At 46.2% G+C, this 15084-nt stretch overlaps 1 protein-coding gene across 10 annotated transcripts in view; it reads left to right on the top strand.

Moving 5' to 3' along the window:
- The window catches only part of QKI (QKI, KH domain containing RNA binding), a 194114-nt gene that overhangs the window by 98087 nt on the left and 80943 nt on the right, over positions 1-15084 (top strand). For all 10 annotated transcript variants that reach the window (XR_007243763.1, XM_048487602.1, XM_048487596.1 and 7 more), the window contains exon 3: positions 6985-7101. Coding sequence is in view for 9 of the 10 variants with exons in the window: in XM_048487602.1 (XP_048343559.1) it covers positions 6985-7101 (117 nt within the window). In the remaining variant the exon portion in view is untranslated. The remainder of the gene's footprint in view (positions 1-6984; positions 7102-15084) is intronic.

Here is a 15084-nt window from a genome sequence, read left to right as displayed (position 1 = left end):
AAGCATTAGAAGAGAATGAAATGCTTAAACCAGCTTGGCGCTGCAAAAGCGCTCCCACGCTTAGGTACAAAGACATACCTGGTCCCTCCCCAATTCCATACAATGTTACAGGCACCAGCCATAGATGAGCCCGGTAGCAGCTCTCTCACTCAGGGGACACTGAGTGCGTCCAAGGAAGGAGAGGGAAATATTAGAAATTCACTAGATGATAGAAGGTGGGAGGCAGCCCTCCGAAAGGCACCGCAGTGGATGGCGCATAGCCATTAAGGCCCTCACTCCGGCCTCCCGGTCTCCAGAGCCAGCATGGGCGTGGCTCAAGAAGGATCCTGGAAAGGATCCCTGCTATGAACTCTCTGCCACCAGAGAGGGAGTGGGCGAGTGCTCCTGGCTTCTGCCCTTTATAAGCGGCACCTGCCAGCTGGATGCCATCGCTCTTATAGCCAGGGCCATGCGTCATCCACCATGATGCGCCAAGAAGTGGCTTAACAAGCTCCGCCCTGTGGCAAAGCGGGATGCTGCGGTCAAAAAAAGCGTGGTGGCGGCCTACTCCTATTTTGGAGAGGCTTTATTTGGCAAACTTATCTAGACGAGGGTACTGAGTCGAAACTAAGGACAAAAAGAAGGCAATGCCCAAATCTGGCAAGGGACAGGAGAAAAGCAACACCAACTCTAGAACCACGTTTACGGCTCCAACAGAGTGCTCCCCAGATACTCCAGAGACCTCAAAACCAAGCTGGCCTTAGCAGCAACACCAACAGAGCTCCTTTTGAACAAAAAACTTCCAAAAACAACATAACAAACAGGAGAAACCATTTCAAGCCAGACTTCAAAAACAATACGACTACCTAAGACCCCCCCAATCCGGGGGCGCACGTCTCTCAAGGTTCAAGTCCAGCCTGGCAGGGCCCCATATATGAACAAGGTGGGCCAGGGGAGGTAGTTCAAGAGAAGGCTATATTGATAGAGGATTAAGCAAAGTTTCCCAAAACCACAGTTCCATACAGGTCTCCGTTGGTGCCACGCGGCGACCAAGGAAGGCTGCTCCTAACCCTCCAGGCAGTGGATCACCTTTTTAAACATTCAGGCAATAGAGGCCAGTGCCACAGCAGGAGATGTTCTTAGGCACATATTCACACTTTTTTTACAGTCCCCAAGCGAAATGGGGACTGCAGGAGCATATACTGAATCTAAGGACAGTCAACAAAAATCAGAATTCGATTGCCGAGGAGTTCCGTATGGAAACTCTCTGAACTACTATCTGCTGGCCCTGCAGCACTGTGAATTCTTGACCTCTCCCTAGACCTCACGAGGAAGCATACTTGCACATCGATCCACCAGGAGCCCATCGAGAAAGTTCCTGAAGAGATTTGCGGTGGAGCCTGCAACACTTTCAATACAAAGCTCCCATTTAGGACTGGCCACAGCCCCAGAAGCGTTCTCAAAGATACTTCCTAGGTCCGATGTAGTTCGTCTGAGAGGAGGAGAATCCCACATCCATCCCTACTTAGGCGACCTGTTAATCAAAGGTCCAGCTCCAGAACAACTTTGAAAGAGGCGTGTCGATGTCACCAAGAGTGCAGAACACACTGCAAAGCGCGCGGGTTCATGGTTAACCTCAAAAAGAGCTCAATCGAACCAAAAGAAGGATCGAGCACCCTGCCGGAGCCATCCTGTGGACACGGCAAAGGACTCACTGTTCATTTCGAAGAAAAGATCCAAGAATCCAGCAAGCAACCTCCCAGCCCTGTTAACCGCCAGGCAACATTAAGCTACTCAAGGCAGCCAGCCTCCTGGGACTTTTCCATATCAGTGATGGACGGCCTGAACCGCGAGTGGAGCCCGATTCCACGCCAGGCCGCACTGCAACACCTCTTAGCGCCGCCTTGAGATTTCAATGGGACATGAAATCCAAAAGCAGGACAAAAATGCTATCGTCATCCCCGGAGAACTCAGTCTGCAACGGTCTCCGATGGTGGCTAATCCAGAAGGAACCTACAGAAGGGCAAAGCGCGTACCTACGAGGGAGGCGTCCCGGAGTCTTCACAGATGCCAGCCTGCGGGGATGAGGGAGCCACCACCGACCAAAAATCGTGCATTACAAGGAGAGATGGGAGGAAAAAGAGACCAAACTTCGCCATCAACATGCTGGAAACCAGAGCTTCATAGCTCTGGCCTTAAGGCCTTAAAAGTTACTTCAAAAGATCACTACAACAACAACCGCGTAATTATCAGGACCCGACAGCGTAGCGTGCCAAAATGTATATCAACAACCAGGGGGGGCTCAAGATCCCGAGGTTTGCATCAAGAAGCCGGAAAAAAGATCTTTGTCCTGGGCGAAATGTGAAGAAAAAACCTGCCATAATAAGCTGGAAGGCGCCAACATATCAAGGGAAAGCTAAACAACCAAACGCAGACTGGTTGAGCAGACAGCAGACCACAAGAAGGAGAATGGCAGCTGAACCCAGCGAGTGGTATTCCGTCTGATCTGCGAAATACGCCGGAACTCCAGAAGTGGACCCCTCCTAGCCTGCGCCGGACAATGCCCAGAACAGCCAGGTTCTTCGAGGTTCTTCCAGCCCGGCGGGCCCGAGGAGAGAACAGATGCAATAATGCCGGTGAAGTGGCCGCCCGGGGCCTGCTACTCACGCATTCCCACCATTCCCATTAATCCCTGCGCCTCACTGAGGAAGATCATCTTGGAGCAGGCAACCCAGTCATCCTGGTGGCACCAAGATGAAAACCCGCGGAGAACCATGGTTTTCCACCATCCAGGGGCCTAGCCAGCCGGACAGCCTCTGACACTACCAACAGCCCCAGACTTGCTAATACAAAGGGTCCGGCTATTTCACCCCGATCCAAAGTGGCTATGCTCTTGACCCGGCGTGGCGTGTGAAAGGAAAAGACTAGTGCAAAAGGCTACTCGAAGGGTCACCAACGCACCATCGCTAGGTGCCGCGGAAGGAAATCCACTATTAACATTTACACAATGCCTGCGTGGAGAGACCTTAGCCGCTGGGCGAAGAAGTCAAGAGACACTGGAGCCGGAGAAGCCCGGCAATCAAAGACATTTTAAGAGTTCCTACAGAAAGGTTTTGATCTGGGCCTGAGAAGGCGCTACATTGAGACGGCAACTGGCAGCACTTTCCCGCGCGGTATGCTTGCGCCTATCAGGAGACAACACCATTTGCCAAACACCCCCCTGGCGTGGTAGGTTCCTTAGAGGTGACTCTCAAAGCAGCCTCCACGGTAATTCACAGGTTCCCCCACCTGGCGATTACATGCAGTCTTGAGTCGCTCCAGCGAAGCCACCGTTCGAACCCATTCAATGCGATACCGCTGCGCTGGGTGGGAATGAAAACTCTGTTCCCTACTGGCCATCCCACGCATCAGCCAGGCGGCGTGTCGAGGAACTGCAAGCTCTGTGTGGGTCAACAGAAAATTCTGTATTTCTCCACTCCAGACGAAGGGTAACCCTTAGACTGGACCCGGCCCGTTCAGCCCAAAAATTCATTCGAGCATTTTCATTTTAAAACAGGAAATATCAGTCCGATCATTTCTGCTAACCCAAACCATCCCAAGGAGAAGCTCTGGCACCCTGGATGTCGCGGCGGGCACTCAAAGCCTTTCTGATCAGATCAGAGCCCCTTAGGAAAGCGGGCTGTTCATTAATGTAAGCCCATCTAGCGTGGAAGCACCTGTAACCGAAAGCAGCCATCGGCACCAGCTCAAGGCTACGATTATTGAGGCGTACAAAGCACAATCACTACCCATTCCGTCAGGGGTTACAGCCCATTCCATTAGAACATAGCGGCCTTCGAAATTATGCGACAGTGGAGGAGATCTGCAAAGCCGCCACCTGGTGCGTCAATCTCATCGTTAAGTAAGACATTACAAACTGAACTCCATGGCGCCTCGAAGTAGCAGCCGGAAGAAGGGTATTGGAGAACATCATTGAGGGACTGATGCTTCCCGCCTAGTTTTGGGGACACTGCTCCGGGGAGGTCCCTATCAAAGATATCCCCGCCTCCAGTAGAAGGGGTCCATTGAATACTTACCTGTGAAGGGCCTTTCTACTGGGCGGCAGGGGATCATCTTGGCCCTCCCTGGGGGGCTATCAGTCCCCAATGTTAATGTTAATGCTCTAGTTTAGGTCAGGTTACCTGGGAGCAACTGTTCGTTTGTTGTTGATCTGTTCGATGTTCTTGTTTGTCTTCCTGTGGTCCCTGTCATTTGACTGCTTGGCCAAAAAATGGATACTGAGGCTAGAAGGAGTCGTGACCTCACAGGAAGAAGGCGTTACTTCGTTAATTAGTTCCTGCCTCCTTGCAATTGGTGAAGAAGACACCCTATCAAGATATCCCCCTGCCGTCCAGTAGAAAGGCCCTTCACAGTAAGTATTCAATGGACCCTTTTATTAGTCCTAATTCTTCCCCCCAGCATTTTCAATGAATGCCCCCTGGTTTTAGTATTGTGAGAAAGTGAGAAAAATTTCTCTCTGACAACATTTTCTACCCCATGCGTTGTATGAAGAAATGTTTCCTTTTATTAGTCCTAATTTAGTTTCAAATATTTTTGAGCTCCCAAAGGCACCTGGTGGGCCAATACGAGTAGCAGAGTGCTAGACTAGATGGACTCTGGTTTGATCCAGCAGGCTTGTTCTTATGCTCTTATTTTAGAAACCTGTCTTGAAAATCTTTACTGCTGTAGCTGTAAAGAATTGTTTAATTTGGAAATAATGTTGCCTGCTTTAAAATGGCTATGTTTTATTTTTTTCTGCAACTTTTGAAACGTCAATATGATACATATTTCCTTTCCTTATGTAACATTGGATTTAGAAGAAAATTTAGATCAAAGACAGCTCTTGTAGTTTAGAATTAGTTTGTCCGTGGTGGTGGTGGTGGTGGTGGTGGTATCAGTTTGGATTTATACTCCACCTTCCTCTCCTGTAAGGAGGCTCAAGGTGGCTTACACACACACAACAGACATCTTGTGAGGTAGGTGGGACTGAGACAGTTCTGAAGAACTGTGACTAGCCCAAGGTCACCCAGCAGGAATGTAGGAGTGTGGAAACACATCTGGTTCACCAGGTAAGGAATGTAGAGAGTACGGAAACACATCTGGTTTACCAGATCAGGTGGAGTGGGAATCAAACCTGGTTCTCCAGATTAGAATCCACCTGCTCATAATCTCTACACCACACTGGCTCTACAGTTTGAGCCAGTTGCAGTGAAAGGTATCCTCTCAAATTGTAGATTTGTGTCCTGCTTTTGTTTTGTTCAAGATGATTACCTTTTGCTAGCTGTGCTGAAAATGGGGACTCATTCTTAAACCAGTGATCATAACTGTGTACTGTACAGTAGTTGCATCTGTATGGGGAGCAGTTGTGTCCTTGCTCTCATTTAGGAAAATAAGCAATGCAAAGCTTGGCTTTGTTTGGTTTAAGGAATGTAGATGAACTAGTAGCATTTCATCCTTGTATGCCAGCGTGACCAAACTTAAAGAGTCACACAGAATTAACTTTAAATGTTTGAAAGACATGAACAAATACACACACATTTTGATCATTATATGCACATTTTGTTGCAAACCTTTTATAGAAATATTAAGAAATATACATACCAATAATGACTGTTCATCTTTATAGTTTTATCTACTTTGAGACTGCCAAAAATAAACCAAAAGGGATAAAAAAGCTTCATACATTATTTTGTCCACAATTTGATGACACCAGCCTAAATAACAAAAATTTCACAGATACCTAAACAATAAGCTGGGCTCCTAGTCTTCCCCCTTCCTCAATACTCATCTGTTCTGCTGGCATTTTAAGTATGAATTTGACATTTTTACAAAATGGGCACTTTGTTAGTTGCAAGATGAATATCTTGGAAAGTTTCACAGAGCAGAAGATGAGGGAGAATGGGACTTCCAAAGAGTGCTCTCCACCACCCCCACCCCCACCATGGAAGAAATTCAATGGACTATGCAGAAAGAACAAAGGAAAAGAAAGTTCAGGGTTACTCTGATTAAATTTAGGAGGTTGAAAACTGAATGTGGAACTCAGCAACAGCAGCAGTGCATCCCTCTTCTCCAATCTTATATATTGTGAGGATTCTGCAGCCAGTTCCAAGTGTGGGGAGAGAGTCATGAAGACCTTTTTTCTAAGCCAAAATAGGTCTGAGGGAGGAACAACAAGAGCAGAGAGAGAAACAGTGACTATGGCTGTCCCCTCAGTCCACTCTCAAGGACACTGATGGAAGATTCCTTACACCTTCCTCAGAGCATCCATTAACACCATCCCCCTCTCTCCATCACTGAGAGTTGACTGAGTGGGATTATCTCCTCTGCCCTCCCAGTTTGGAGTGACAGTGACAAATGAGGTCAGTCAGAGCATTCCTTACCTTCCGCCCATCCAATCTTCCAGCCAGGCTCTAGAGCCCAGAACACTCTTCAAGAAACAGGCCACGTCACTAGAAGATTACCATGTGCAATCATGCCACAGATAGAAAAAGAAAACAGAGGCACACAGATTTGCCAGTAAACTGGGAGAGGGAAAAACCTGCCGCCCCAGCCACAAGCTGCACCTTATGTGTCAAAGAGCCACATGTGGCTCATGAGCTACAGTTTGGCCATCCCTGTTGTTTGCTGCAGGTAAGAGATAGTCAGCTTAGTGTGGCATAGTGGCTCATTTCAGAGTACTGTAAGGATTGTGTTCAAATCTCCACTTTGCTGTGAAGCTCACTTGGTAACCTTAGGCCACTCTCCCTAACCTTCATCATAAGGTTGCCTGTAGGAATAAAGTGGGAGAAGGTGAATTTACAGTGTTTTGAGCTCTGTGGAAGACTGAGGCAATAAAGGGCTGAAATGGTTGAATTGTCCTTTTTCATAATCTTGGTCCTAATAATTGTATAGTATATAATAATGTTAACAATAACTCCAATTTATTACAGTATTTTAAAACATTAAACTGGCTTATTTTTATTTCAGTTTAATTTTGTTGGACGAATCCTTGGGCCTAGAGGACTAACAGCTAAACAACTTGAGGCTGAAACAGGATGTAAAATCATGGTCCGAGGTAAAGGGTCCATGAGAGACAAGAAAAAGGTAAGAGTACAAGTGGTTGTGGTGGGTTTTCCGGGCTGTGTAGCCGTGGTCTGGTAGATCTTGTTCCTAATGTTTCACCTGCATCTGTGGCTAGCATCTTCAGAGGTGTATCACAGAGAAAAGTCTGTTTCATACTGTGTCTAGCGAGAAGGGAAAGTTTAGTGGGGTATATTGTCCATGTCCCAGGGTGGGGAACCAATCAGTAAGTGTTTGGGTGGAACTTGCTATGCAAAGGTGTGGTTGAGTGCATTGTATTGCGGGTGTGGTTAAGAGTACAAGTGTTCCTGAGAAGATCTGGTTTTTAAAAAATTTAAGCATAAAATTCTTCAAATGTTATTTACAGTGGATTATATTCCATTTTGTATAAGTTTGTGAATGCCCATTCAAGTGAATCTTGTTGCTTTTGTTTAATAGTGGAGGCGTATTTCCAGGTAGGAGTCTTAAGGTTCCCATAGCCACAGTTCTGGTACTGCTGCCAATACTTGGCAATGTAAAGTTGATGGTCTGAGATACCTTTTGTGAAGAAACCTGTCATTTCATTTACAGGATATCTCTGTCCACCTTAGGCCACAGCGTACATCAGTTTGATTGGTACCTTCTGCCCTGAATACTTTCTGAGTGAGTCTCCAGAATAAGGTGTAGACTAATAGCATTCTCAAGCTGTGAACCTGCTGTTTAAGAGAAAGTGAAAATCCATCTTCTCTTGGGCTGTTTCTGCACGGGTGAGCGAGTGGGGGGTGCAGTCGGTGCACCTCCCGGGGCCATTTGCATGCCATTCTGCAAATGGCCCCGGTGCCCCAGCTGCCTGTGGGGCAGCCTTCGCACGCAGCACGCCACTTTTTCACCCCCTTACCTCCTCTCGGCTGCTGTCGCTGTAGAGAGGTCAGGGGACATACCCCCATAGCCATTGCGACCCCTCCATGGATGGAGGCCAGGAGGTGTGTCCCCTGGCCTCTCTACAGCGATGGCAGCCAAGAGGAGGTAAGAGGAGGGGGAAAGTGGTGTGGGGAAAACGCCACCTTCCACCCAGTTCCGTTCATTCTGCACCAGGTGAAAGACGCTGCTTTTCAAAAAATTCACTCATTGAGTGAGTTTTGAACAGTGTCTTCGCACCGATTGGGGGGGCGAGCATGGCACTGCTGCGCTGCAGCAATGGCAGCTGTGCAAACAGCGCCCCAGGGACGGTGTTTTTACCATCCCTAGGGCACTGTTTTCTGCCCGTGCAGAAAAAGCCTTGTAAACTGGAATACCATCTTCTGGAACCAGTTAAGCTCCCACCTAGCAACAGAACTTCCATCTCCATCCTAAATCTTGGCACCTATTCTGTACTTTCCCTACGCCTGTTAGTTATATGTGATAGACTTCTCAACTTGATGGAGCATAAAATAATAAAAGTTAGCTTGTACGTGCTTGAACTTAGAGAGAGGGTTCCAACACTTCTAATTCTCAGCTTTTCCATTTCACTTTTTAAAACCCATTACATGACCTGTTTACCACATGTAATACTGTTTTATTTTAAAAAACTCAAAAAACTCTGTCCTTTCTTTATTTAGAAAAGTAGCTTTAAATTGAAATTTTGTGCTGAAGAGTCATGTTATGAATTTTAAGAATGTACATTTATAGATAAGGTTTTAAAATTTTGTAAATTCAGATGTCTTTTAAAACAAAAGCAAAATAAAACTTTGCTTGTACTCTGTAAAGTATCAGGCACATTTATGACATGTATAAATAGATTTAAATCATCATTGGCTCTGTACAATCCCACATGGGACTGCACTTGCACAGGCCAGATGTGGACACTTTTTACGAACTTAAATGGAGCGAAACCCAACCAGTGAGTGCTCTCCCCTCCCCCCGTCACATACCTGGGTTAATGTTTTTTTCTGACCAAGGATGCACGATGGGGGGGGGGGGGTGCCTTCTCTCCCTCCAGGTCTTTTTTTGCCAAGGTCCTTCTCCTGGTAGGCTAGGAGGACATCTTGGCCCTCCATTGATCATCATTAGATTCCAATATAGTTCATGTTCAGTTTCCGAGCCTAAATTTCTTTTATGGCGTTCTACGTTACTTCCTATTAATTTGAATTTGTCAGTCACTGCTTTGCCAGTTGGATACTGAGGGAAGATGTCTGCTGAGCCTCAGGACTGGAAGCGACAGAAAATTATTTCCTGCCTCTATGACAATGGGGTGAGGAATAACCCAAGCAAGAGGTCCTCCTAGCCAACCAGGAGAAGGAGCCTTCACGGTAAGTATCCAATGGACCGATCTGCATCATTCTTAAAATGGCGCTTTTTGAGAAATGCCACTCTTCTGGCTCTAAAGTGTCCCAACTTGATGAGCATGACAATTTGTTTAGGAGATTGACACATTATTTCTACCTGTAAAGCCTGTGCCATCTTTACACTGAAAGCTGGACAGAAACGGGCCTTCCGGTTAAAGGCGGAAGTCCATCCTGACTTGGCAGAAGGCAAGAACAAGATTTCACCCACTGTGTGCTCTGCTCTTGAACCTTCTATTTTTGCTGAGGCGTGTGGGCAGTCTCCTGGGGTGGTTTCTGAGCCTCCTCCGAATAAGGTCAGAAAGAAGACTAAGCACCTGAAAGCAGCCTCGAAGGGAACAACTTGTCCTTTCCTGAAGGGAGTCCGTTCTCCCCCATGAAAAGTCCTTTTTTGCCCCATCTTAGTTTGGAATCCTCATCTACCAAAGTACTGCAGTGTTCAGTATCGTTATCCACTTGGAGGTCATCCACTCTGGTTCACCACTGGCATTCTTTGTTTCCAATAGGAGGGGAATATACTTTGAGGGAATGCTCTCCAGTTCATCGTTTCTGACGATCTCCCTTGATGTCAGTCTGCTCTGCCATCTCTCTGAAGGGGAAGGTGTGAGAGAAACCACACACTCCATCCCCTTTGTTGGGGGACATTCAGTTGTTCTCATCGGGTGAAGCGTTGATGGAGGCAGTTGCATAACTACCATGGGGCAGGGGGCTGCCATGCCCCAAGCGTGCATCGTTGGGTCACGTGGGGAGTGGAAAATTGAAGAGACAGATGAAGACTATTTCATAAGAACATAAGAACAAGCCAGCTGGATCAGACCAAAGTCCATCTAGTCCAGCTCTCTGCTACTCGCAGTGGCCGACCAGGTGCCTTGGGGAGCTCACATGTAGGATGTGAACGCAATGGCCTTCTGCGGCTGTTGCTCCCAATCACCTGGTCTGTTAAGGCATTTGCAATCTCAGATCAAGGAGGATCAAGATTGGTAGCCATAAATCGACTTCTCCTCCATAAATCTGTCCAAGCCCCTTTTAAAGCTATCCAGGTTAGTGGCCATCACCACCTCCTGTGGCAGCATATTCCAAACACCAATCACACGTTGCGTGAAGAAGTGTTTCCTTTTATTAGTCCTAATTCTTCCCCCCAGCATTTTCAATGAATGCCCCCTGGTTCTAGTATTGTGAGAAAGAGAGAAAAAATTCTCTCTGTCAACATTTTCTACCCCATGCATATTTTTGTAGACTTCAATCATATCCCCCCTCAGCCGCCTCCTCTCCAAACTAAAGAGTCCCAAACGCTGCAGCCTCTCCTCATAGGGAAGGTGCTCCAGAACATAAGAACATAAGATTTCTATCACCACCCTGCCCTCAGCTCTCTAATGGTGAAAGTGATGCCTGCAAAGAACAAGTCAGGCACTTGTCAGCTCCTTTAGACAAGGAAGGACATAAGTGGGTTGCTGTGGGGCACTGAATCTACTTGGCAGCAGCCATGGGGCTCCCTATAGCCATCTGTTCTACCAGTTTTGATGGGCACTACCAGTTTTGTTTTTGTGAGAGGCCGATGTTAGGTTTGCGCAGGTTGAAGGGCTGAAATTGGCAGAAACCCAAATGAATGCTGCAAAGCATTCTTCTGACAACAGCTGCAGTGTAGTGGCCTCCAGCATTGCATTGGGGTGCCATGCATGGCTTTGTTCCTCCACTCTGACTACTGATATTAAAGCTCAGGTGGAAGATCTTCCCTTTGACAGTAGAAAGCACTTCAGTGAGCAAACTGATGATATTTTTCAAGCTAACCATAAAATCCCCGGGTATTACCATATATACTTGCATATAAGCCGACTCGCATATAAGCCAAGGCACCCAATTCTACCTCAAAAAACTGGGAAATTTTATTGACTCACGTATAAGCCGAGGGTGGGAAAGATGCATCAGGAGGCAGGGTGCTAAGCCGGCAAAGGAGCCACAGCTGGAGGAAAGGAGCGCCCCAGAAGCCTTTGGCAGGCTTTTTAAGGAGGGGCGAGGCGGCACGCATGGGTCTGGGGAGAGGGAAAGTGGCTGAAAACAGGAGAAAGGGAAGCCGAGAATGCCTCCTCCCCCTCACTAACTCACTCTTTCTTTCTTGCAGGCTCAAAGTTTAAGGCATTGTTTCAGGGAAGCTGCCGGCTTTCTAATCTCTAAGTCTGCAGGGAAGCTGCCTCTCTAGGCAGCCTGTCTATCGTTTTCTTAAAAGGGCAATGCTGCAGCATTTTAAGAAAACCACAGACAGGCTGCCTCGAGAAACAGCTTCCCCGGTAGCTTCCCTGAAACAACGCCTTAAGCTTTGAGCCTGCAAGAAAGCAAGTAAGCATGAGTTAGTGATGGGGACGAGGCTTCACCACTCATAGGTAAGTGCTGTGGCTCTGCGCGGGGTGTGTGTGTGTGTGACCTGTGTATAAGCCGGGGCGGGGGGCATTTTTCAGCCTAAAAAAGGCTGAAAAATTCGGCTTATACGCGAGTTTATACGGTAATCAGCTTTCATCGTCTGGGGGTCCTTTGCACAGGCAGAAATACTTTTAGGTCCAATGGTACTACCCCAGGAGGCAGTTTAAATATGGGTCATACCAGTCTTTCAATCAACAGTCTAATCAGTATAGACCAGGCCTGTTCAACAAAATAAGGGCAAAATAAGTACGAGCCCAGAGAGAGGGGATAGAAATAGAATGGCTTCCCTGAGATATCTGCCTCTTGCTTCCAAAAAGTAGAATGCCTGACTGGCTGTTCTTCCTGTTTCTCCTACAGAACAGTTTGGTAATCGTTTATCTCTGTTTTTGGATAACTGGAAGCTTATTTGTTCTGATTTCTGGGTTATTTTGTTAATAAAGTGTGATTATTTGATGGAACTTGTCCGGAAGTCTCCATTAGCAACTAGAGTGCACCCTATTTTTCCACCTTCTCCAGCATTGTCCATAGAAGTAGGTACCATGTTAGCCAAAAGGGCTATCTGAGGAGTGGATCACTCTTCCCTGGGGGGAGGTTTCTACTCACATTATTAACTTGTCAAGAAGAAGGATTGGGGGCCAGTATCCTATTTTGGATCTTTGGGACATTAATTAATTTATGGTTGTCAAAAAATTCTGGATGCTGTCAATGCCTGAGATTATTCCCCTCCTCAACAAAGGGGATGGTTTACTGTGGCCCTCAGGGATGCTTATTTTCTTGTGGCTATTCATGAGAATTGCCACAAATACTTGAGATTTGCAGTGGGTGGTGTGGTCTATGAGTTTATAGTTCTGTCCTTTGGGTTATCCTCTGCACCACAGGTATATACTAAGGTGATAGCGGTGGAGGTGGAGTACCAGTCTTTTCAGGGCCACACTCTTTCCCCTTATTTGGATGACTGATTCTTTGTGGCACTGTCAGCGAAGGACCTATGAGCTAGGCTAACCTTGGTTTTGAAGGTCTTTCAGACTTTGGTTTTTATACTCAGTTCCGCCAAATCACATCTTAAACTTTCTTGCTGACTCAAGTTCATTGGTACCACATTAGACTCTGAGGCTGGCCTTGCCAGCCTTCCCTTGAAGGGGATTAGAGCCATTCAAAGCCACTTGGTGGCTCAGTTTCACTTCAAGAGATATCAGCGAGCAATTGCCATTCAGATGTTGTTGGGCCTGATGGCGTCTTCCATCTTTATAGTATGCTTCACCCATCTTACTATGTGGCCTCTTCAAAATTGGCTCATTAGGTCCATCAAGATAAATGTAGACCCTCAATGGCACAGGTTGTCCATTCCTAGGAATGTCCTCAAATCCCTCAGGTGATGGGAGTAGACCACAATCTTCTCAAAGGAATGCCCCTGAGGGTCTCCCTAACTGCAATACTATTCACAACTGATACCTCCCTTCTGGGGTGGGAGGTGTTCTGCTCCCCAGGTGGTTATTTAGGTGCCTGCACCCGGCCAAAGCAGAATGTAAGACTCACTGACTCAGTTAACAGTTCAATACTTAAAGCTTTAATTGTAACAATGTTGACAGACCCTGACTCCTCCCGGGTCTAACTAAATAAAGGTTACTTTGTTGCAGAAACTTTCTGGAGTCTGGAATTTATTGTAAATACTGTGAGACTATAACATCTATAACTGTTAAATACTGAGAGTCTAAAACATCTTTGACTGTTTAACTTAAATACTGTGAGCCTATAACATCTTGGACTGTCTAACTTGTTGCTGTCACCCAGCTTCCGTTGGCACCTAACTGCTGCTGTCACCCAGCTTCCGTTGGCCCCTAACTGCCAAATCAGACAGGTTGCTGGGTAATAACTGCTACCGATAGAACACCAGCCCTAGGGGCTTCTTAAAGGGAGGACAGAACTAAATTGGTTCCCTCCCGCACTGAATACTTTGTACAAAACACTTATAGCTAAACCCATACTAACTGTTGGGGAAACTAAAGGGGAAATAAACAAAAGGCTCTGTGGGGCATGACACTCCACGCCCTAAAACTTACTCTGGAAGTTTACCTTTATCAACTTCCATTAACTATACTTAACTATTCTTACTGTACTACTCTTAACAACTATCTATCCTAATACGTAATATCAACTATATGCTTTAACTGTAAACTTCTATGCTAACTATAACTATAAACTTCTATGCTAACTATAAACCCCAACAATCTTGATTACGGGAGATTCAAACTGCTTGTGGTTCACTGAAGTTCAGCGTTCAGGAACTCTGAATAAGAAAGAATCTCCATCTTCATTCTTAAAATCAGGGTTAAAGAGTCATTAAGTAGCAGAAAATGGATGTTTTCCACAAGACATTTATCCACAGCTACTAAAGGAGAATCTCTTCTTTTCATGTTTGTCTGTTGCAACACTGTAGGGTCTGAAGCTTTCAGGGTTATTTCTAGAGTATATGTTTGTTGAGTTTAGCTGCGCGTCAATGGTAAGGAAGGCAGCCATCTCCATCTTGCTCCTGGAAAGCTGAACTGTGGCTTATCAATTTCAGCGAAGTCTCTTCTTCACCTGTTGCGTTAGTTGTCTTTGTGTGCAACCTTACGCGCTCTGTGGTCCTCTCCTGGGAACTACTTCTACCACAATGGCCAATGGCCAGAGACCTCCGTGGAGATTCTTTTTTCCTTCCTCAAGACCCGTCTCCTACTTGAAGATCTTGTTGGGAGTTCTTCCCATTTGCTTCTTTTGTAACAATGGCAAATATTCTCTCCTCCATCTCTTCCAGAATGCATTAGCCAAAGACTGCACCTGTTGCCATTGTTTTGTAGCGATTATTATTCCTTTTAAATCTGAAGGCTACTGGTTATATCGGTCCACTCTGGAGTTTTAAGAGGATTAACAAAGTTGCTAGTGTTAAAATGCTTGGATTTTCTGGGTCCGATGAGAGTGGAGTTAAAGGAGCCCGACTATTGACTATAGAGACTAACTTCTGCCATCAATGTAACTAAGACTTCATGTGTGTGAGATTGCTAACATTCAAAGCATAGCATCCAGGAGTCTTTTATTATCCCTATCATTCTCTCCATGCTCCTCCCACTATGGGATGCGTAGTAGTTGGATTGAAAAACCATTTGCAGCCTTCCTGCTTTTAGAAATTCTTTTGTGTGTTTCTTAGAGAGGGATATTTTTTCATTTTTTACTTCCCTGTTTGTGTTGACCTGTTATTTTTCTCTCGAACTTGTCCAGAACAACATTCGATTCTGTGACATGTCCTGGAGCAGCC

The sequence above is a fragment of the Sphaerodactylus townsendi genome, linkage group LG01, assembly GCF_021028975.2.
Source record: "Sphaerodactylus townsendi isolate TG3544 linkage group LG01, MPM_Stown_v2.3, whole genome shotgun sequence".
Taxonomy (NCBI): domain Eukaryota; kingdom Metazoa; phylum Chordata; class Lepidosauria; order Squamata; family Sphaerodactylidae; genus Sphaerodactylus; species Sphaerodactylus townsendi.
The sequence above is the reverse complement of the archived record's forward strand: the minus strand, read 5'-3'. Positions and strand labels throughout refer to the sequence as shown.